General features: G+C 36.4%; 1 protein-coding gene across 2 annotated transcripts in view; it reads left to right on the top strand.

Annotated features, from left to right (window-relative positions):
- LOC108965217 (ecdysone-induced protein 74EF) overlaps positions 1-23,345 on the top strand; it is a 131,246-nt gene that overhangs the window by 105,910 nt on the left and 1,991 nt on the right. For both annotated transcript variants that reach the window (XM_018927467.1, XM_018927458.1), the window contains 3 exons: positions 17,350-17,742; positions 17,892-18,107; positions 21,915-22,716. In XM_018927467.1, coding sequence (XP_018783012.1) covers positions 17,350-17,742; positions 17,892-18,107; positions 21,915-22,645 — 1,340 coding nt within the window. In that variant the 3' untranslated portion in view covers positions 22,646-22,716. The remainder of the gene's footprint in view (positions 1-17,349; positions 17,743-17,891; positions 18,108-21,914; positions 22,717-23,345) is intronic.

The raw sequence follows: 23,345 nt of genomic DNA, 5'->3' as shown, positions 1-23,345 counted from the left end.
TTGAATTAAAAGTTAAAATTTAATTTTAATTTAGTTAAAAAATTTGTTTTTAACTTAATTAAAAAATTTGTTTTTAACTTAATTAAAAAATTTTAAAACTTTTAATTCCACTTTAGTTTAATAAAATTGTCAGAGATATTCATGAAATAAAAATCTGGGATTTTCTTGATTTTTTTTTTTTTTTTTTTTGTTTCTTAATTTAATACGAAAAATTTAATTTTTTTATACCAAAATCTGAACTAAGACGTTATAAAGTATTAATAATTTGCAGATATGTAAGTGTTCTAGAGTATTGAAGATGATGGCTCTGTAGAAACTATAGTACAAAATGAAGTATGCAAATCCGAAAAAAATTATAATTCTAAAAAAATCCTTTTTATTTAATTCTTATGCTTGGAATTAAAATGTTTTTTTATTTTTTATTTTTCAATTCGGTATTTAAGAATACATTTTAAATGTTTCTAAATTACAAAAACAATTTAATTTCCTCTATTTGGGATTCCGAATTAATAACATATTTTTTTAATGCATTACTTACAACACTGTCTCTAGTCTTAGTTGTTAAAGGTTGGTGTCATCACATGCGCTATATCGGTATCAACGCGTGTGATCTCCACTTCCTATTGACCAAGTCACTCTCCCACCTTATAAAACCCTTATTTTCCTCAAATAATTTCCTCTTTAATTTCGATATGGTACTATGCCTAACACAACTTACTACATTTTTAAAGCTTTCAAGATTTCGAAATACTCATGTTCATACGAACGTACAAATGTAGGTATATCGTACAATAGTTGCTAAATTTAAAGTTTTTCTGCACTTCCAACATTGTATGCATTCGACACCGTGACTTAAGCATGAATGGGAAAATAAATAAATAAGTGAATCGAAAATTTTCCAGCTAAGCAGGAAAATATAACGAAACCACTGAATTTGCCAACCACCGACCGACGAATCACCGTGTACCCAACAGCCAGCGAAATATAGGGGCAGACCGACATCCAGACTATCAGCCAGTTAGCCGACCAACTAAGCAGCAACAATTTCGTACGTTTTGTGTAAAATAAAACGACGAACTGTAGGAAAAAGCATATAATATAAAACAAAGTAAAAAAAAAATAAACAGACAAAATTGTAGTTTGAAATATCGTAATTTCCGCTGTGAAACTAAGACTTGCCGCCGCATTTTAATAGTCACACACGTACTCACGCTTTTGCATGTAGATAATATTTAGCCGTGCCTGTTTATGTGTGTGTGTGACTATAACTTATGTATGTATGTAGATGTCTGTTCAGTTTTACTTTTGGTGGCATTCGCAACTGAGCCGCATTAAACGAAAGCAGCGCGCGCCTCTCTTGCTCCATGGCAGCGTGGCCGTTATTCATATATAGCATACATACATATATGCAYATATATTTCTATATATAAATATGTATATACACATGCGAACGTATGCGAAGCTTATGAGCATGCATGCATACATACTTAAATTAGTTGGTCTGTGTTGACTCGTTTCATACGCGTAACAGTTTCCTAACCCACCTCAACAATTTTATCGATTATTTTAGGTAGTAAACAAAATGTTGCCAGTCTTCTTGGGCATATGTATATGTATAGACATGTGCATGTACATATGTATGTTTGTATTTAAGTCATGTTTATGCTAGTGTCAGAAGGTTGGGCAGTAGGTTGGTTGCTGCAGAAGCCATCAAGAAAACATACCATATATATACGTTTATATATTTAAAGAAATTAGTTATATGAAATATGTTTGGTTATATTCTATAACTTTTTGGCACAATTCAGTTAAAACTACGACCAACTTTTGTAAAGTCTGAATATGGTTCAGCGCACAGAAAATCATACTCTGTCGAGCATATTCTATTTAACATTGCTGAAAAAATAAATATCTAAAGATCGATTTTAGACTTGTGAGGGATTTCTGTTGATCCAGTTGTAAAAAATGAGATCTTCTATCAATATTTAATTAAACGACCATGTTGTATCGATTTCGAAGTGAAAGAGTGTGAAGTCGTTGAACAAACAATAAAAGAGGTCTTATTTTTTTATGAAGTAGCTTAAAACAAAATATAGTTTCAAAATAGTTGGAACGTTTCCGTTGCCTTAAGAATACATCTGTGTCAAATTTCATGTAGCTGTCTTGTCAAATAAAAACGTTTTCCATACAAGACCTTGCTTTAAATCAGTCAGTTTAAATGACAGCTATATGCTATAGTAGGCCGATCTGAATAATTTTCTTAGAAGTTGTACCGTTGCCTGGGGCAATAGCGAATACCAAATTTTATGAAGATATCTTCAAGAATAAAAAAGATTTCCATATCCAGACTTAAAGGATCGGTAAGTTTGTATGGCAGCTATACGCTATGATGGTAAAATCCGAAGAAAAAAAATCGTCTATGATTATAGCGTTGTTTAAGGAAATAATCCATGTCGAATTTTGTTAACATATCTCTTCAAAGAAAAAAATTTTTCATAGAAGGACATGACTTGGATCGTGGGATTTGTATAACAGCTACATGCTATAGTACTCCATTATGAACCATTTCTTCGAAGATTATACCGTTGTTTTGGATAACAATGCATGCCAAATTTCGTTAGCATATCTCTTCAAACAAAAAAGTGGTCCATACAAGAACTTGATCTGATCGATTATTTCAGATACCATCAATATGCTATACTGGTCCATTATCCGTAGCATTGAGCAGCTTCTTCAGGAGGAGAGGATATGTCCAAAATTTCAGATCGATATCTCATATCATATGCCATATCTATACACTCATTTTATGGGGTATTCGGCGTCTCCTTCTGGGCGTTAAAAACTTCGTTTTAAACTTAATATACCTTGTGCAGGGATTACAAATTGCGCTATCCTAATATATAACATCGGCGTATGATTAAGCTTACATACATATATGTACATATGTATATGTATGTAATCTCGTGTGTTTCCATCGGCATTTTCCTTCCGAAGTTTAAATTGAGAGATATGCTCCCGGTCACGTGTGTGTATTTCGGTGTGTATTACATTCTGACCAAAACGAATGCAGTAAAAGTTTGTGTCCCACTTGCCAGGGCATATTATAGGCAAAAAACTGCGTACGATGTGTGTGTAAACACATATATGTTTGTATGTATGTGTATATACAAAACAAAGTTACGCTGAAACTGAAAGGAAATGCGCACACGGAAAGTATCAACTAATGCACGAATGACCCACACACATACACAGACAACCTATATACGTACTATTTACCATAATCTGCAGAATATATACCTCGTCACTAACAACACAAAATTATACAGACATAACAACAATTTCAGTTTACGACGCCACCAACGTCGGCAGCGACTGCGCTGCTATAAATGGTGGACTTGATCCATATAACAAATCAAAAAGCAGGCTAAGAAGACAACCAGCTAACAGACTCTCTGAAAGCCTGCCAGCCAGTCGGCCCATCAGTCTGCGGCCCAGCGATTGCGCATACAAGTGGCTCTATGTGTGCCTGTGTGTGTGTGTGTGCTTATGAAGTTCGCGAAAGAATAAGAGAAAAACGAAAGCAAATGGCAGCAGACTTTGCAGGGTAATCGTTTGGTGTGTGTTTGTGCGCCCACAAAGTGAGAAAGTGAAAAAGGCCTACAACCAGTCAACAACAAACACTTTACAAGCGCAACAATAACAATTGCAACAACTACGACAAACACAAATTTGCACATCCATACATACATACATGCGCTATATAAATGCGTTTATGTGCCAGCTGGTAGTTTGCCGATTGGTACTTTGGGTTAGAGTGGGCTCGCTGCCTTCCTGACGCGACTTCGGCATTTTGTTGTAGTCACTGTCTGTGCCGCACTGCCGGTACTCACAATGCGCAGATGGTTGGGGAAAAGTACTGAGTAATATTTTCACTAGAGTATAGCAAAGTCGGCTAGTCAGACAGAAAGCTCGCTGCCAACTTAGAAGCCGAGCCGACTAATGCTCAAACATAACAAAAATTTTCTTGAGGTAGGTTGGGAGTTTTATATACACTTTTACTTCTGTGTAAAATGTGTGTATGCATGTATGCATGTATGTATTTTTTTGTTGTTTGATATAGTTATTTGATAGTGGGAAATAGTGTGCTTGTAGACTAAATAGTTGGCAGTTCAGTGTTATTATTTATTTTTTAGTATAGTTAGTCATCGGGTACTGCAATATTTTTGTGACTGCGACCGACTTTGTAATTACTCAAGTCAAATTGAGAAATATCTTAGTGTCTTAACACTTTCATGTCACTATATATGATTAAAAGAGTTGTTTATTAAAACATGGCATCACACTTATTTATTTTTGTAATGAAATTTCCCTTAACGAAACATTATAACTTTGTCCCTAATCATTTGAAAATCGGTTTCTGAGTTAGCGTTATAGCTTTGTAATCAGTTAATATTATTCATTCGAAAGTTTATAGGTATATAAAAATTTTTGAAAAATACATAAATTTCCCCCGTTTGGACAATTTTGTATAAAACTCCTTTTTGTTTACCAGGTTTTGCTCTTATGGCACATTTAAGTGATGTTATTAAATATTCAAATGTGTTTAAACTTGTTTACAATTAGGAAGTATATATGTATGTACATACGGACAGGTTTGGGTATTTATTTTTTAATTCAAAAATTTTAGTTAAAAATTTTTTTTTTCTAAAAAAATTAAATATCATTTTCTCAATTTTTAATCCCAAATTTGGGTCTAAAAATTAAATTTTCAAATTTTAAAAATTAAATTTTCAACTTTTAATTCAAGATATTGGTATTAAAAATTAAATTTTCAATTATAAAACTTAAATGTTCCATTTTTAAGTCCAAATTTGTATACTAAAAATTAAAAAAATATAAATCTAAGTTTTGATCTCCAACATCTCGGTTTAGAAATTGAGAAAATATTTTTAATGTAAAAAATAAATAAATTTTAACAAAATGCTGGTATGTAAAAGCTGTTCATATTTCTATAACACTATAGTTAGAAGCAATTATATATAATTTAGATATCAAACCGCTAAACTATGTTGATATTTTACTTAAAATAAGCAATATTTTTTTACAAGTTAAAAATTAAAAGTCGAACGAAACATTCGTTTTTAACAAGTTAAAACTTTGTTTTGGGTACTTGTTTTTTTCATTTCAGTATTTGTTATTTAGCATTAAAAATTATTTTAATAAGATTTGTTATAATAGCATTTACGGGATTGCAAAATTAAAAAAAATATAATTTAACATTTCAAGTATTTTGTATGCCATATTATAGTGGGTCAGAAAAAAAAAATTATTTTGCTAGATACTCCAAAAAATATGTTCTTAGACGACTCTAAGAAAGTCTATGAGTTTTTAATTCTAACCGGATAGTAATTCCCTTACAGTTTTCTATTTTTTTTTTCTTATTATCAGTTACAAAAAATCATAACTCGTTTCCAACTACTTGAAAAAACTACTTGTTTAATAGCTTTTTTAGGAAATTGAATGCTTTACACAAAATCTTTTATAATTTTTTCGTAAACCTAAACGTTTATAAGATATTAACCAAAAAACGGGAAAATATTATTTTCTCACTCACCCTAATATACAGGTGTACAATAAATAAAATGTATATAAAAGAAGTAAGGCAAAGTATAGATATTGACAAAACAGGGGGAAATATGTTTTTTTTTTGAACCACTCTAATATATGTACATGTATGCATGCATACAATTTATGATAATAAGTAAGGAAAAGTAAGAACCCATAAACATATGTATTTTTTACAGCCATAAATTATAATATTTTTTGCAATATATATATGTAAGTATATATACATATATATATATAGATAATAAATGAGGTTTGCACCGTGACCTAAGGTCAATAATATACATACATATGTATATTTAATATAAGTAACTTGTTATCTTCAAATTATTACTTCGAATTAGTTTATTTAAACGCAAGAGCACAGCATCAATTCTTTATCATTCAAATATGTAAATGTACATACATATGTACATATATACATACATACGTTTATGCATATATAGTGCATACGTTGGTTTGCTGAAAAAACCCGGTTAATAAAGTAAGATTTTATCTCCTGTAACTGTTTCATCAGCAAACACGACTTTTTGCGCAGGAATATTTGGCAAATCGCATTAACGCTAAACGCCATTAAAACCTAAAAAAAAATTGTTTGCAACAAATTAATACATGTGTACATGCACATAACAAATAATAACCGCTATTTGAGAAGTATTGAAAATATCACTTTGAGGATGATTAAATATCAGTGAGACTTTCTTTCCCTAAATGTTACACACTCTAAAAGCAACTATACATAAAAAATTGTGTATGAACACATAAATAACATTTTTGTAGACAAAGAGTCATTTAAAGAAGACATTTATCCGGAAGACACGAAAAACTGTTTATACATATGTATGTACATAAGCTTATGATGCACACGGTTTGACTTATTCACCAAGTAGGCGTTGAGGAATGAAATCGTATAAATGAGAGTGAAATTTCTCCAAATCTCCGTGAATGCCTCTCAGAGTTCTTCGCACACACAACAGTATATACTTACATGTATATACAATTCAGAATATAATAAAACGTAATCAGCCGTGGTACCATTAAAAAGTGGCAATAACAACAATAATTAACAAAAAATTCCAAAAAAAAAAAGAATGCAAAAAGAAACTCTCTGTCCACATGCCTGTACATATGTCTGTACGTTTGTATGGATGTCGTTATATTATCCGAAAGACCTTGAACTTGAGACTAAATTTCCAAAATACGCGCATTCACACTCGCGCTGGCAACCGAACGCAACAACAAAGCAACGATTAAGCAACAGCAACACCAACCAAGCTGCGTTGACTCCGCTGCCGCCGCCAACACCGACGACTTATCGAAGAATCCAACAAAAAATTCATTTTATTGACGATGGCGCTCTTTCGTCACACAAAGCCACCATACATACCTAGCTACGTATGTACGTATGTATGCGTAACGTATATGGGAGTACGTATGAAGACAATTGGAAGCCAGTGCTCACATACACAATGTTATATAGCAAGTCAGTGGCTCTTCAAAGAACAGGAACTGTATTTCAGCCAGAACAAATATGACGGCAGTTTTACGCCATAGCCGCACTCCCATCAAACAAACAACAAACACATTCATACGCACAGATATGAATATGGCCGAAATTGTTTGTCTATCTGTTCGGTTTAACAGCTAATTGATGGAATAGCTGGCAGAATACAAACAATGCAGCAGTTTCTCTTCCCACCACCCTGTGTACCATTAAACACATGCATAAACATGTACAAACAGCCATACATACGTGCGCCCACATACATAACTTCTGAATTTGTTTCTGTTCCTGTTTGTTGTGTTCCCTTTCGTTGATTGTTTGTGCGAAGAAATTTTAATATTTTTCCATATGTATAATATATGTTGGTATATACTTGTATTTCGCTTCTTTGAACAGAACAGAACTCGTGCATATTTTAAGTAAATTATTTTTAGTTAAGTACCAATAAGCAGAAGTAACAATTTTTGAGGCGCACAAAGTCAAATATATTAAATACTGCATACTTAGGTTATTATATGCAAAATATGCAATACGTACATATGTACATCTTATTGCCTAACATCTGTCTATGTACTTATATATACGCGAAGGTGGAAAGTATACTCAAACACATATCGGAATATAAATAATGAAACAACCTAGTGCCAAATAATTTGATATGGCCATAATGCGGAAATAGAACTACAAACGAACATTTTATACGCCCGCGATTTTGAAAAATACAAATAGAATTAAATACAATCGAAACGTCAGTTCAAATTTGCAATGAAAAATGAGAAAATTGAGAGCGTACAAAATACATCTTGCGCAGGAACTGAAACCGATAGACCTTTGCTTTATAGGCTCTTGAAAAGTTCAAAGAAGATCCGATGTTCGATGATTCAAAAGCAGCTGCTGTGGATAGTTGGCTGGTGGAATCACCGGTCCATATTTGTTCAAAAATGATGTGGGTGAGAACATAACCGTCAATGCCGACCGTGCCATGATAACCGACTACATATTTATGCCTGAAATTGAAACACGTGATCTAGCCAACATTTGGTTTTAATAAAACGGCGCCACTTCCTAAATATCGGATTAAACAATGGATCTTTAGTGGATAGTACGCATCTCCAGAGACGCCGTAGAGTACGCACAGAAGACACTATTGCTGCCGAGGAGCAGAGTATCGAAGAAGACAACAATTGGAGCTGTGTACATCCAGTTTATGAAATAATTTTGCAGAAGGTATGTTTGCAGACTTTGAAAATTAAACTCATGCCAGGGTTGAAGTCGAACGAACATCAAGCCCGTTAAAACGAGATGGCCGAAACCGATCCCGATTTTCACAAGAAAATTTTATTCAGCGTGGAAGCTCACTTTTGGTTGAATGAGAATAATTATAATGCAGCAGCTATTGTTAAGACGCTGCTTCCTCCATAAAGCACTGTTTGTTGTGCTATATGGACAGAGAATACAGTCGATGGAGAACAGTTTCTAATTTTACCTGAATTAAAAAATGTTGAAATGGACGACCTCTGGTTCCAACAAAACGGCGCTACATACTAGACAGTCAATGAAACGATCAATTAATTGAAGCAAAATTGTGGAGTGACCTCCAAGATTGTGCGATTTAACACCGCGGAACTATGTTTTATATTATTATGTGAAGTCGCTTGTCACGGCAGATAAGTACGAGACGAACAGGAAATTCCTATTATCACTCTATAGAAGAGACTGCAAGAATATGATCGGAATATTAACTGGTCACTGCCTGGAGGCGACACGTGTCCGCAGAATGGGGCTTACTGATCGAAAAGACTACAGGAAATGTCTAGAGCAAGGCACTAGGGAAATAATGGAGCATCTCTTATGCACTTGTTTCGTATCGGCAAGAATACGCTGTAAGTATCTGGCGTCTCAACGGTATGATACACTGGAAAAGGTATCGATAGTGAGGTCACAAATCAAATGCAGGCATCCTAAGGAATGAACTCCATCTGGTATGGCAAAGGACCACAAATGGTCTATGCGTCGCTTATTGTATACCAAACTAACATAACCCAACCTAACTACTCTTTTCCAGACATTGAGTTGGTTTCATTTCATTTGAGTTTAACAGAGTTATAAAAAGTCTCCTAGCTGCGACTTGATGAGCAGTCTGATTAGACTGTTTCAGTTAAGTTGCTGTCTGGAAATAAATTTACATATCAAAAATAAGCAGTGTTGTGATTCAACGACTTTAAACTAGAATTTTAAGAAAAAGTATGTACATATATACATACACGGAAATATACGATTAATATCTGATTTCCTTTTGAACCCACCAGGCGTTCGTAACGTAGACATATTCGACTACTACGGAGAAACAGTATGACGGAACGTGCATACGACCCTGCATATACTTAAGTATTTAACTTTAACTTGAATTTACTTGTAAATAAACCAGTCAGTCGGTTGCGCACGTGTAATTGCTTCAAGTGAAACAAAAATATTTATATGTATGTACATATCATACACAGTAAAATATTGCAAATACTTATTCAAGTTTCACAGTTTTCTTTTTGCGTTCCTCTACCTACCGCCGCTGTGGTTGTTGTAAGTTTCGGCGTTGATTTTTTGCTTTTACCGTTGCGGGTTTTTTATTCATTGACCTACTATCCAAAATGTGATGTAACCGAATCAAGCGCGTTGAGCACAACAAAATGTAAGACCCAAGTCAGGGGTAACGGCAACTCATGCCACGAAAATAAACGCCCGCAAAATATACAAGACACAGGAAAAAAAAACAAAGTCTGCAAAAACAACACTTGCAATAGCAACAGCAACAACAATAATAAACAAAATAACAAAACAAAGACACTCCATTAACATCAGATAAGGAAGCCACGAAACAGGTAGGAGAGTTCGGCTTGTAGTAGCCGAAATGGGCCATATTGGTAATAATAGACAGAGCGTGGCTTAAACAGTTAGATACACGAAAAAGTGGGTGTGCCAATGCAGCGCTGAGAATTTTTGCGCTCCTCTATAGCTATTTGGCGAAAACATTTAAAGGTCACAGTACAAACCAATTGGGTTATAGTGCCACCATTGGCGCACTGCTAGCACGGATACGCTGCGTATGAGCAATAAGCATTTCCGCAACAAGTAAACGCTCACTTTACTATTTACCTTGTATGTAAATATGTGTGTATGGCATGCTCCATGAGCTGTCGTCGTTTTGTCTCATGTATTATGATTATTTGCTTCAACAATGTGTACTCGCACGTATACCTCTAAATTTTGAAAGACTCATTTCGCTTACTTCATTTCATGTATTATTTATTGTTTGTTGTTGAAGGGCTCATCCGGCGACAGGCAATATACAACTACGACAATTAAACGTCTTAACGAACGTCATCAAACATCGAGAATGTCGCGAACTAACGGCATTTTATGTATGTCATAGTTTAATTAAAAAATTTGTATAACAAGTTTCGGCATATTCCAAGAGGCTAGCGCTTTTTCCAATACAATTTGATTCCAAAAACACGAATTATATGTATTAGCTCAGTGCAAAAACTTTAAAAATGATAAAAAGTGAAAAAAATTATATTATGTTGGAAACCATTAGAAAAAGAAAACTCGATTTCCGGCAAAACTACGAGACCTATAGGAAAAAGTGATATGACAATGTTGTAGATAATGAAAAGACCTACAACTCTTGTCTGAACACTTTTTCACATAACCTCAAAATTTATGTGAAAATTTCAAATAAACAAATTTCTGAGATTTTTACATTTTACATGATACCAATATACATTACCTGGATAGTTTTCTCCGAAAATGTAAAAAAAGACCACTAGCTATATTACATTAGGTTAATCTGGTAGACTAATGAGCCACGCATAGATCAGTTTCGATCAATTGCGATACCAGATGGAGTTCAATTTTTAGATCAGTGAGGAGTAGTCATGTTTTAGGATGCCTACGCTTGACGCGAATTTTAACACGTAGTCTTGCCAATGCGGGATAAGTGCACAATTTCCTGCAATCTTCTCGATCAGTCTACCCCCGGGGGTGTATCATCACCAGACAGTGACCATTTTGAATTCCGTCCGACTTTGTTTATCTCCACTGTCCTTATTAGGTGTATGTTAGAGAACACAGTTCGTCAAAGAAACGTCCTCTTAGCTTCCTAATTAAAGACGGCATACCGAAAAATAAAAAAAAAATCTGAATAATTCGTTATAAGAGAGATATAGTTGTACGATCTGGCTAATTCCGGTAAATGGCCATACAATATCAAAATGTACCTATGTATTCAATTTCTTTGGAATATCTTAAAAACTGAGGAGGAAATCGTTGTTTCAAAACCGGTTTTAGACCCATTTTTTCGTTTAGGCAAAGTTCTTTTTTCTTTTATTGTGGGAGGAAGCATCGAAAGCTGGGGTGCGGGAATGTAATCCTCTAAACCTAACCTAACTAATGTCTCTCCCACGCGATTACTGTGGACAAAGTATTACTTCGAGGGAGAGAAGACTTATACTTGAAAATGTGTATTCAGAGGCAAGGTTGTTAAGAATATCCGATTTTTCCAGTTTTCTTAGCTCCCTTCAAATCAACCCGCTATAATTTATTCATATATATAAGTAATAAGTATATTTCTATTTAAGGACTTAATTTGTGTTGATAAGAAGTTGCGTTTGCTGCAAGAAAGAAAAGCGACATTTTCATTTCTTTGACCTTTTAGTCGTTTCACTTTAGAGAAGTTGCCAACTATTGGCCGTGACGCCTTTTACCGTGTGCACAACCGCAGGCACTATCGATTGTGTATTATTATTGTTACACCAATCAAGCATTGCTTACAAATTTCTATACATAAATACAATGCTTACATATGTACATACATTACGTTTGCAAAATATACGAATCCACCCGCAGCGCCAAAACGTAAAGAGCAATGGTTTACGGATTTATGGCAGTTTTGTAGCTCAAGCGAGGCGGCAACAAACACTCACAGACATATGCATGGCGCGCTCTTGCGTGTTTGTTAGTCAAGAGAAGTCAAAGAATGGCCACACAGTAACTATGAAGCAACCCAGCGCAACTTACATATACCGAACACATACACAAACAGCAAGCGTTGCTATAAAGCGAACAACAACAATAGCTACAATAGTAGCAATAAAAGCTAGTGTATGTAAACGCACAGCGGCGGCGGCAGCGTAGCGATTGCAAAAAGCAAAATAACAACATGCAATAATGCAGCCAACAAAACATAAATTGTGAACGACGACTACTATGCCGACAAGCCTTGACCTGATTTCTCTTCCTCTCTCGCGGCCACACGTTCGTCGTATGCATTTACATGCATGCCAGTGTGTAGTATGTGTGAGTACATGTGAATAAGTACATTTGAGTAAGACGATGTTAGTATATGGATTATATGCAGAAGTGTGTGCTGCACTCGGGCATATTTTCATATTAACTATTTTATGCACACATTCACATACATATGTATGTACATACATAAATACGAAAATAAATATATAGTATATATGTATATATAGGAATGCATGAATATCTTACATTGCTTTCACGCACTTGTCAGCTAGTGTTGGTGCGCTTGCAATAGGTTGGAGGGAGTATGTGTGCGGCTGCAGTGCAGCGAAATTGCACACCTACATTTGTGTGTATTTATATATAAACGCGATGCATCGCAGTCATTCAGATAAGCGACTCAGGCACTTCGGTAGGCACACGCTCTCGCCATAGGCGCAGCACTTAAAGCTGCTGATCGCTGTTGCAGCGAGTATTCACTACCAGTTGCATGAATTGAAACGCCGCCGCCTCGGCTGGCCGTGCTGCCTCACAAGTTTATTGCAGTGGAAGGAAGAGCTGCCTACCTACACTCAGCCACTTCCTCCGTGCGAAGTTCGCTTGCACTTTCGTGAATTCGCTCTGTCCGAACGTTCGTACAGTGGAGTGATTAGAACTTTTTTGTAAAAGAATCACACCTTCGTAATTAGAGGCAAATATAGAAAACTATTGAAATGTGTAATGTGCCATGATTTTTTCACCTGATGCAGGGCATTCAAAAAGGCTACACCCACTAAGAAGCTTGAACCTGTACAAAGAGCTGCTCTCATTGGCATCTCCGGTGGACTACAGTGGCATTGTTACGAATTGCAATCTAAGGCTCAGGGAAGCTGGGTTTATGAAGGTGTCTGAATAAGAGCAAGCCGAATTCCAGTGCTTCAAATGCACTCCTGAAGACTTTTATCATTGCGTCTCAGGCCGTTTTTTCTCTGCGTACGTACCGACAAGAGATACGTTAATGGGAAGGAGTCGTTGGAGATGTAACGCAGTGAGCTGAGGAGAGAATGTTGAAGGGCGAGTTTTCTGAAAGTAGCTCTCCCTCAATCTTAGCTTTAGGCGTAGGAAGTATAAGTCCTGCTATGAAATGCGAAGACTCTTTCGGAAAGTTAACTATTCAAGGAGTATCAGTCCTTACTGGAAATAGCATAAATCTATTATCAGTATTGTTTTGTGGCCGATCACAGCATAATTGCTTGTAACTGCAAAGCCGATAAGCCGATAAAGAGGACATTTTGGCTCCGATCACATCGAAATGAAATCGAGTTTTGTTTCCAAACTTGCGTTCTAGCACTGAACCAATGGAACTCGTGTAGGATTAGCAAGCCCTGGTCAACGACCCGCTTCTGTGAAACTGCAACATGCTTTTGGCCTAGAGTAGAACGCAGAAAATCTGCTGAACTACTTGCTCTTACAAAAGTTTCACTTGCAACCTTCGTTGCACATTGTACATACTGCACATTCTTCAATAGACATTCATATGGTGAGGCTAAAAATCTTATCGGCCGGTAGTTGTCAAAGTTGTATGAAGAGGCGTAAGGTCTAAACATCCCGTTTACTGCTTCATAGTTCAGTCTTTGCAAGATTAAGGTTCCTTTAGTCTTTAAGTCACAAGAGTCCGACAATTTTGAGTCACAAAATTCTCTGCATTTTCTTTAATATCACATTCTCTAATTCTTAATGTCAATATTCATTTCGAACCGATGGTTATTGTAATTTCATCTTTACTTGTGGCGTTCTCTAACCTATAAAAATCGGTTTGGCCGACGGAAAGAGTCCTCGTGTGAACAAAGCCTATGTTTCTTCGAAAGAGTATTTATATTCTGAAACCATTATTGAGCTATTTTCCGTCTTTCATTCGAACGTTTGCCAAGCAAATTTAGGCGCGTTCTTTGCGTACTGTACCATTGTGCATCACTTGCGGCGCTACGTTTCGTTTGAGTCCAACGTATATGCGCCTATTTGAGAGTGTTTGCACCGCAGCGAAGTGCAGTGGCAGCGTTAGAGAGTCAAGCATTTAAGTGTTCAAGCGTCCAACTAATACCAAATCACAGCATCTGGCGATAGAAAATAGTGAAAATACACTTTTACTTTCATTTTCTTCGCTGCACTTCAATGCACCGACGCTTTGGTGGAGATGATAATTGCTAGCAGTCATTGCTTTGCCGCTGGTGCAATGGTGTTTGTTGTGAGGTTTTTATATTTGTTTTTTTTTTTCTGTTTTTGGTTTTGTGACACTACTGGGGAAAGCAAAGTGACGACCACGCTCACGAAACCCGTTTCACAGCCGTGATAAATTGCATGCAATACCGCACACCGCAGCCCGTCGTCACTTTTGCTTGTGCATTTTCTCATTTTCTATTATATATTTTTTTTTTTTTTTTGGATTTTGCTGCGATTTTGATTTCATTTTCATTTCGCTGTTCGCAGTTCGCTTTTGCTTTCTTCGTCGCTTGCATATTTACAATTAATTTAAAAAGTGGTGTCCGCGTCATGCCACTATGCTGTGTACAAACATGCTTGGGTGTCGTTGTGGTTGACGTGCAGTTTTGTTCGTTGTTGTTGTTAGTTTACACTGACTTGGGGAAAAATAAATATTTTCATTATTACTAATTTAGTCCCAGTTGACAGTTGTTTGGCTAGTTGCTGAGCTGTTGGCTGGCTGCTAGCAAACCGGGTCAATGTCACTGTGGACTCGCTGGTCGCAGCGAAGGCGCGCGCATTGTTTTTGTTTGCTGTTCGCTTCGACGCGCCTCTTAGCTTGGCCGAGCGCACATTATGAACGATGGCGTTGGCGATGACGAGGCTTAGCAGTTTCTTGACCGGACACTAACTAGTTGGGCCAACTTTAACTGCATTTTGATATAAATTATGAACGGAAACGGAAATGGGTTTCATATTGGGCAAAGCTTTTAATATATACACAAACAATATGTAGCCAAATTGTTGAGTGTTGCAAATGTTGCTAGCTTTGCCACCTTGTCACATGCAAGATATAGTAAAACCAATTGAATGCATGTACGTACATTAGGGTGGATGTTATTTATCACGTTGGTTTTTTTACAATTATGCTAAGTTTGTAATCGAAGTTTATAATTCTACGTAAGTAACATCGGAGACCCTGTAAAATATGTTTATATATGATCAGCATCATGAGTGGCGTCGATTTAACCATGTCGTCCGTCCATTTGTCTGTACATATGTACATACAAGGTGCGTTGCAAAGTAAACTTTTTGAATCTAGCGCCCYCTGTTGGCGCCATCTACATATATGTCGACTAGTGCGTTAGAATCTGCTATCTTTATCGGTTGTCCAGTTATGATTTCATGACATTCATTGATTGGAAGTGAAGTTATTGCGTTTTAAGTGTCAGTATGTTTGTGTTATCGTTGCGAAAATGAGCTTCGAGCTAAGCTTCAAAGAGCCAACATTAAATTTTGTTTTAAAATTGGTAAAACTTTTACCGAAACGTTTCAATTGATGAAACAAATTTATGACGATGATTGCCTATCGTATAGCAGAGTGCACGAGTGGTCTCAACGTTTTCAAAGTGGTCGGAAATTCCTCAAAACTGTGCGTGAATTCATCAAAAATCAGCTGAAATCATCATTGAAATTCATGGAAGTGAAATTGAACATCTCCAAAACATCGATTTATCGCATTTTGACCGAGCATTTGCGCTTACGAAAGTTGTTCCGCACTGACAACCAAAAATTCCTCAGAATCCAACATTCGAAGGACGATTATTTGACCAAAAACCACTTATTAACCATTAACCACTCCCCGTATTGACCTGATAAGGCACCGTGCGACTGCTTCCTTTTCGGAAAAATGCATTTGCCTATGAAAGGAAAGCGTTATGCAGACGTAAAGGCCATTCAAAAGGCTTGGACCGGCATACTGGCGACTATACCGGCCAACGAGCTAAAACACTCGTTCAACTTGCTTTCGGACCGTGCAAAAAGCTGTATTGAAGCAGAAGGAGATTTTTTTGAATAAAATAAATTGATTTTGCCGAAAAACCCATTTGTTTGAAGTCCTGTTTACTTTGGAAAGCACCTTGTATAGTATAACGAAATTTGTTTATTTGGCAAAATTTGGCATGTGATATTGTCCGACACAGCGGTATAATAGCCGAAGAGTGGTGCAGATTGGACTACTATGTATACTATACTACATATGTACTATATTTGCAGCTGTCATACAAACAGAACAGTCTAAATCAAGGTCTTGTATGGAAAACTTTTTTCGTTTGACGAGATATCTTATATCATTTTTTATAAAAAATAATCCCATAAAAGTTATAGGAAGTTAAAATTATATAAAACATTTTTTTAGAGCGGGAAATTCTGTACCAATATGAAAAAAGCAGCTTGGGAAATAACAGACGCCCCAACGAACATACAAATGTATTTATGTGTGTGTATAAATAGTTGGAATTCTTGAGTTTCTATGGAACTGGTGATATAATCTTATTACATATATCCGTGATGTGTAAATCAGCAATTTATATTTCCACCTAACTTCAACGAATTCTCAAGGCGGGAAACTCCCGTGACCACAGCAGGTGGGCGCAGCCCAGTCGCTTGCCACCCAGTAACTCGCTGCTACCTATGAGCATACGCTTTTCCCAATCAAACCGGTTAGCTGAGAAACCGATTTGTCAACTGATTGACTTTACACACATACATATATCCATATGCATTCATACGTTTTACTATAAAAGCAGTTGAGAATAAAATTTGATTACATGCATACATGCATACGTAACACACAGTTACATTTATTATTTATTTATTAGGAAAATCGCTAGTAAAATTCGTATGTTTGGTACGCTTTGGCAATTTATTTTATAATTTATTATTATTTCTTCTCTTCACAGATACTGAAATTCCAGTTATAAAGCAATCAACAAGTCCAGGCCCTTTGTTGACACACCATCAGCATCATCATCACCAGCAACAACAACAGCAACTGCAACAGCAACAAGCAACGCATCAGCAAGCACAGAGCAATACATACGCGGGATCTCCAAGTGTTATACACATAAAATCCGAACAAAATGTTGTACTTTCTCCACCACACCTCCAGCAGACAGCCCCACAGCAACAGCTTGTTAATGGCCTGTCACAGCATGGCGGCCCACTCTCAGGGTCAGGTGCAAATAACCAGCTCCAACCACTAGCCATACCACACCGGCCATTGCTACACAATCTGCTGAGTGGTGGCTCGATACACAATTCACATCATAGAACCTACGGATCAGCTACAACCGGTAGGCAACAAGCTCTTATACAGTTATTTATAATTTCGTAACAAACCAAATGTTTTTGCTAACTACGCTCATAGTTTGAATTGAAAACTTTAATGCTCATTAAGGATAGACAAAATAATATTTGATTTCAAATTAATTGTATTTGAAAGGTTCCTTTCCGCCAAGCCCTGCCGATAGTGGTGTCTCTGACGTGGACAGTTCTAGCTCTGGTGGTCAGCCGTGCAGTGATGAGATAAAAGCGAGGCTTGGCATACCGGCCCATTGTCACCCGCATGCATCGCATATACCATCTGGCACGTTTCTACACCCCAATCTCTATCAAAACTCAGCGTCCTTACGGAACATATGGAATCGAAGTGTTGGAAGTAAGTGCATACAATTTATAAAATTTTTATTTACACACAAAAAAAGAACTCTTAAGCTAAACTTGAGGGGAGTGAATATATTAAGGGGTTACATAGGTTCCCTTGGAGAAAAAACATTCAAAATTGGCAGACATTTGGCAAACATGAATAATTCACGAAAAAATCCTGATCCAAAAAAAAGTACTTCGTCCAAGTCTTTAAGTATTGTATCTCCAAGGTCTGTGTAAAATTTCATGAATATCGGTTGAGTAGTCCTCGAGAATTCTTGTCAAACTACTTCAAAAACACAGTTTCGAGAATACGGTGCACTTAGGCTAGCGCACAAATTCTCAAGACTGTACCTCCGAAACTATTACTTGCATCAATTTGAAAGTTTAGGACAATATTCTAGAGATGTTGTAGAACTTAATAAGACAATAAAAAAATCGATTTTTGAAACTAAAAAATTGGCATGTGACTACGATTTCAGTTCTTCTAGCAAACTAAACTAAACTAAAATAATATTAGTCTAGAATAATGTCGAATGTTTGGTTTTACGGAAAAGTTAGACATAACTGTCAGATAACTGCCTGAAAAACCAAGTATTTTACCACTATTTTTGCCTGGGTTGATCTTTATAAAAATACCGAAAATTGAAGATATGAATAGTTTCAGACATAGGCAATTCTATAAAAAAGACAAAAATGTCTCTAAACCATAGTATCTGAACTATGTCAGAAAAATACCAACACATAAAGTACATATGTATGTATGTACCTCCGAAAATAATTTGAATAATTAATATTTTGACAAATCCTCTTGTAGACATATTCTGGAACAGTTTGGACTTTGAATAAAAAATATCGCGTTTTTATCAATGAAAATTTTTAATTAAAAATATATTTTTTATCAATGAAAACTTTTGATAAAATAATCGATTTTTTTTCTAGGGCAGAAAACTCCCTTAATGTTTTCTCCAATATATTCCATACTATATGGTCCTCTGTTCCAATGTATAATAAAATTCAATGACGCTATTGAAAATAGTTTACATTGTAGGTTTTTTTAGTAAACAATTGCAGAGCAATTTAACTGTAAAGCTTTGGTTTGCTTAATGGTTAGTTTATCTGATTCAGTGAGCGCATGCGTAAATGACAGAGCCGCCGTTAAGCGAGCAACTTTATATGAATATATTGATATTTATTAAAAAATTTTCACAACTCACATTAAAAATTGTGAGTGAACGAATTTTCCATTTTCGCCATGCAATGTGAGTGGCATCCCAAACGCCTATGTAGTATTTAGCAAGAAGCACACACACTTAAGCAAATTCAAAAATTATGTTCACTCACCGCTCACTCGTATGCACACATACGAACATATACATATATATCCCCCCTTTCGAATGTGTTGCCGCGCTTTAACCGCTATTCTCCAGTTATTGCAAAAACTCTCACTCTTAGCCTCGTCACACACAAAGGCACGTCGCTGCATACTACGGTAAATACTTGTGCGTGTAGCCGAATGTGTATTTACCATATGTATGCTTGTAGATATGCATGCATATTTCCACATTCGCTGCCGTGTTTGGCGCTTGCGTCGACGCTAACTGCGCTGGCTGGCATGCATTCCCGCTGACGCGTCGACAACCCTCCTCCCAACCGTATTTCGTATAGCCGCGCAAAATCAAATGCATAAAAATATGTACAAGTACATACATACACACATATGTGTGTGTGTGCGTACATGTGTATATCGTTTGCGTCAGTTTGTTATGTATGTATGTATGTTGTTATATGYGTACTGGCTATATATGCATTTCGCTAAGTTCGTCGTTTGTTGTTTATATTTTTGTATGTATGAATGAATTTGTGGTCATCGACACATTGCCTTTGCACGAAATCTGAAGGTCACAACTACAAACATTCAGCGCCGTAGCAAGACGAAGTGTTGCAAAGTGAGCGCCAAAGCAATGAGCATGAGAGAAACGCGGTGTGAGCAAAACTGACGTTCAACAGTGGAGACTGAGTACGCCAGACTAGCCCCCTAAAAATAAGATATCTCTTTGAATTCTACACATTCGCCAATGTGCTTATACCTTACACACAGCTATTTGTAGTCGCATTCAGTTGTTTACAGGCACGCTCACAGTAGGTACGAGATGTTTGCATTCAAGTGAGAAAGCCGATAGAATGTGAGTGCGCTTCTAAGCTTTCATAGGGACGGATTTAAAAATTATATTAAGCAAAATAAATGAATGTAATAATTTCGCAATTTTGTTTAAAATATGTTTAAGTGCCCATTACAACATCTGCGTACGAAAAAACAGATTGAATCAGTTTTTGAAATATTAAAATATAAGTTAGTTGCGGTTAATATGCTAATGTAAAAGCAAAAATATATTATTTTTATTTTGTTTTCCTTTTTATATATATTTTGAGAATTCGAGTTCGTTTCAGTATGATTTTTTTTTTACTTTTTTTCTCATGTTATTTATAGAGGTATAAAACCTAGAAAGGTATATTCCGTATATTTTTAGATAAGTCATCCTGGTTTTCCCTTTGAACAGACCAACCCAAACAAATTTGAATATACGCCTTAATTTCGATTTGTTTATGCTTTTTTCCGGTTGGAAAATTATAGGTGTAAGTTAATTCTAGACTATACTTCCAAAAAAATATTATATAGATTAAAGCGGGTAAATTTTTTTTATAAAAATATGGAGACTATGGGTCGTCTTCGAGCCAGCGATCTGACCGATTGCGACAAATAACTAATAGAATTTGAAAATGAAATAAAAATAGAAATTAAAAATGCGCCAACTGAGGAACACAATTTTATGATCCCTAAAAAACCTGACTTTGTTGGGATCTCGGAGCGTACGCACGTCTAAAGCACTAGAGACATGTCTTCCGTCTATCACAACATAATCGATCTAGTTGGTGATATCTAGAACCGCAGATATGCAGGTAGCTTCATTAATTTTTCTGGAATCTGTTACTACAGATAACCATATTTCGGTCCCCAGGAAGCCTGAACTCATTTGGCGCTGTTTCATCATGGAGACTGATTTCACCGATCGTTGTACCAAAAAAGGTATCTTGCCCACTCTGGCGTTAAAGTCGCCAAGCACGATTTTGAAAAACTTCGCTTTAATGCGGATTATGGTTAGACGTTTATCCACCCGGGTGAATGCCGGAACTCGGTGACTGAATCTCTTTCCCTCCACGAATCCTCATCGAACTTGCGGTGCCTTTATATGGCCACTGTAGTAAATAACAGAAGGACCTACTCATACCAGTCCTTGTGCCGTCCGTCACACTTTTTGGACGACGATGATATCAGCCAGTCCTCTTAAGAGGACATCAACCAGCTGGACAGCGGTTCCTACCCACTTAAGGAACGGTACATTCCAGGTGCATGCAAAAGAGGGGTATCTCATCCGAGGCTGTTTTATTCTATTCAGTGAAAGTGTGGCGGGTCCCAAAAATAGCGCAGAACCCTGAGAAGGGATGTTTCACCTTTTTACTTTAGCTCGTCTCCAAACGAATGTTTTTTGGCTACACAGCGGATACTTGGTATAAGGCCGGAAGTCGAGCCATATGTAAAAGAATCGTTTTTTGCCAATCCCAAGTGAATGGCGTTCAGATATTTTTACACATGACTTCAGCCTCCTGTTGTTTATATTATTGATTATAAATATTGCGAGAGTAAGAAATACTTTCTTCGGCTGCACTTGAACTTAGCCGTKACTTATTTGTTTAACGTGAAAATATTTATCTATACTAACCACTTATATCAAATTTTTTCTTTATTTTTGTATTTTAGTGCCCGATGGTTATTACATGCCACTAGGTAGCAGCACTAGTCCATCCAATAATGCGTCGGTGAGTAGCAGCAGTGGCCCGAATAGCGGCGCAGTCGGCACCCTGAATAGTGCAAACTCAGCAGCATACTCCACGTCACCCTACTTTACAACTCCCTCCCCGCCACGCGCTAATCCCGGTCTAACGCCACATCATTCCCTGCACGCACACCAACAACATCTACACCATCATCAGCATTCCACGCTAGCGAATAGCCCAGCGAGCACGGCTGGAGGTGTGCTGCATCAATCGAGTGTGATTCAGCCTACAACGTCCAATGTCAACTATGATCTCTCGTACATGCTGGAGCTTGGTGGTTTTCCACAGCGCAAAGTGAAAAAACCACGAAAACCCAAAATCGAAATGGGTGTTAAGCGACGCAGCCGCGAAGGCTCCACAACATATCTGTGGGAATTCCTGCTCAAACTTCTGCAGGACCGCGAATACTGTCCACGCTTTATTAAATGGACCAACCGTGAGAAGGGTGTATTTAAGCTGGTGGACTCAAAAGCAGTGTCGCGACTATGGGGTATGCATAAAAACAAACCGGATATGAATTACGAGACAATGGGACGTGCATTACGGTACTATTACCAGCGCGGCATACTGGCGAAAGTAGATGGCCAGCGGCTGGTGTATCAATTCGTGGACGTGCCAAAGGATATTGTGGAAATCGATTGCAACGGAGTGTAAAAGTATTGGATGTGCACGCATAAATATAAAATATGTAGAAAAACATTTTAAGCACTGTGCATTCCATAAAGGTGAGTATTGCCATATTCGCACCGATCTTTGTATATATTAGGGTGGGTCAAAAGCTGCGAATATTTTTTCTTTTGCTTGGTATGCTGAAAAATGGGTACTTAGACAACTCTACGTAAATCTCTTCTAGTATGAGCTCTTAATTGCAATGGAAGGTCCTCTGATTTACAGTTTTCTATATTTCAGACATGAAAAAATATAGCGTTTACTAGATTTAGTAGGGAGCTGAATTGAGATTGAACTTCGGACAAAAACTCAACTTTTCTGATTTAGTATAATATTTTTTCTTCATTGAGTTATAATATAAGTTAAAATTTCAGTTAAAATGTTCATAAAAAAGAAGAATTTGTTTTAAAATAATCAAACTACAAAAATATTTTTTAAGCAGTAAAAATCGTAAGAGACCCTTTGTAGAGCATTAAATTTCTGAAATTATGAAATACTTTTTAAGTAGTTGTTTTTGAGCTTTGAATTTTTTCTTATTTGTTGATAAAAAAGAGAAAATTGTAAGGCGAAGATGAGATTGAAACGTGTTTTTTATAGTTCTTTTACTATTATTATTATTTTATTTTTATTGTTTTAATGACGTGTTTCTAATTAATTTTTTTCCAGTATTTTAGATTAAAAAATT

Source organism: Bactrocera latifrons, unplaced genomic scaffold (assembly GCF_001853355.1).
Source record: "Bactrocera latifrons isolate USDA-ARS-PBARC rearing strain unplaced genomic scaffold, ASM185335v1 scaffold_1, whole genome shotgun sequence".
In the NCBI taxonomy this organism is placed as follows: Eukaryota; Metazoa; Arthropoda; class Insecta; order Diptera; family Tephritidae; genus Bactrocera; species Bactrocera latifrons.
Note: the sequence above shows the minus strand (reverse complement) of the source record. Positions and strands in the feature narration are given on the sequence as shown.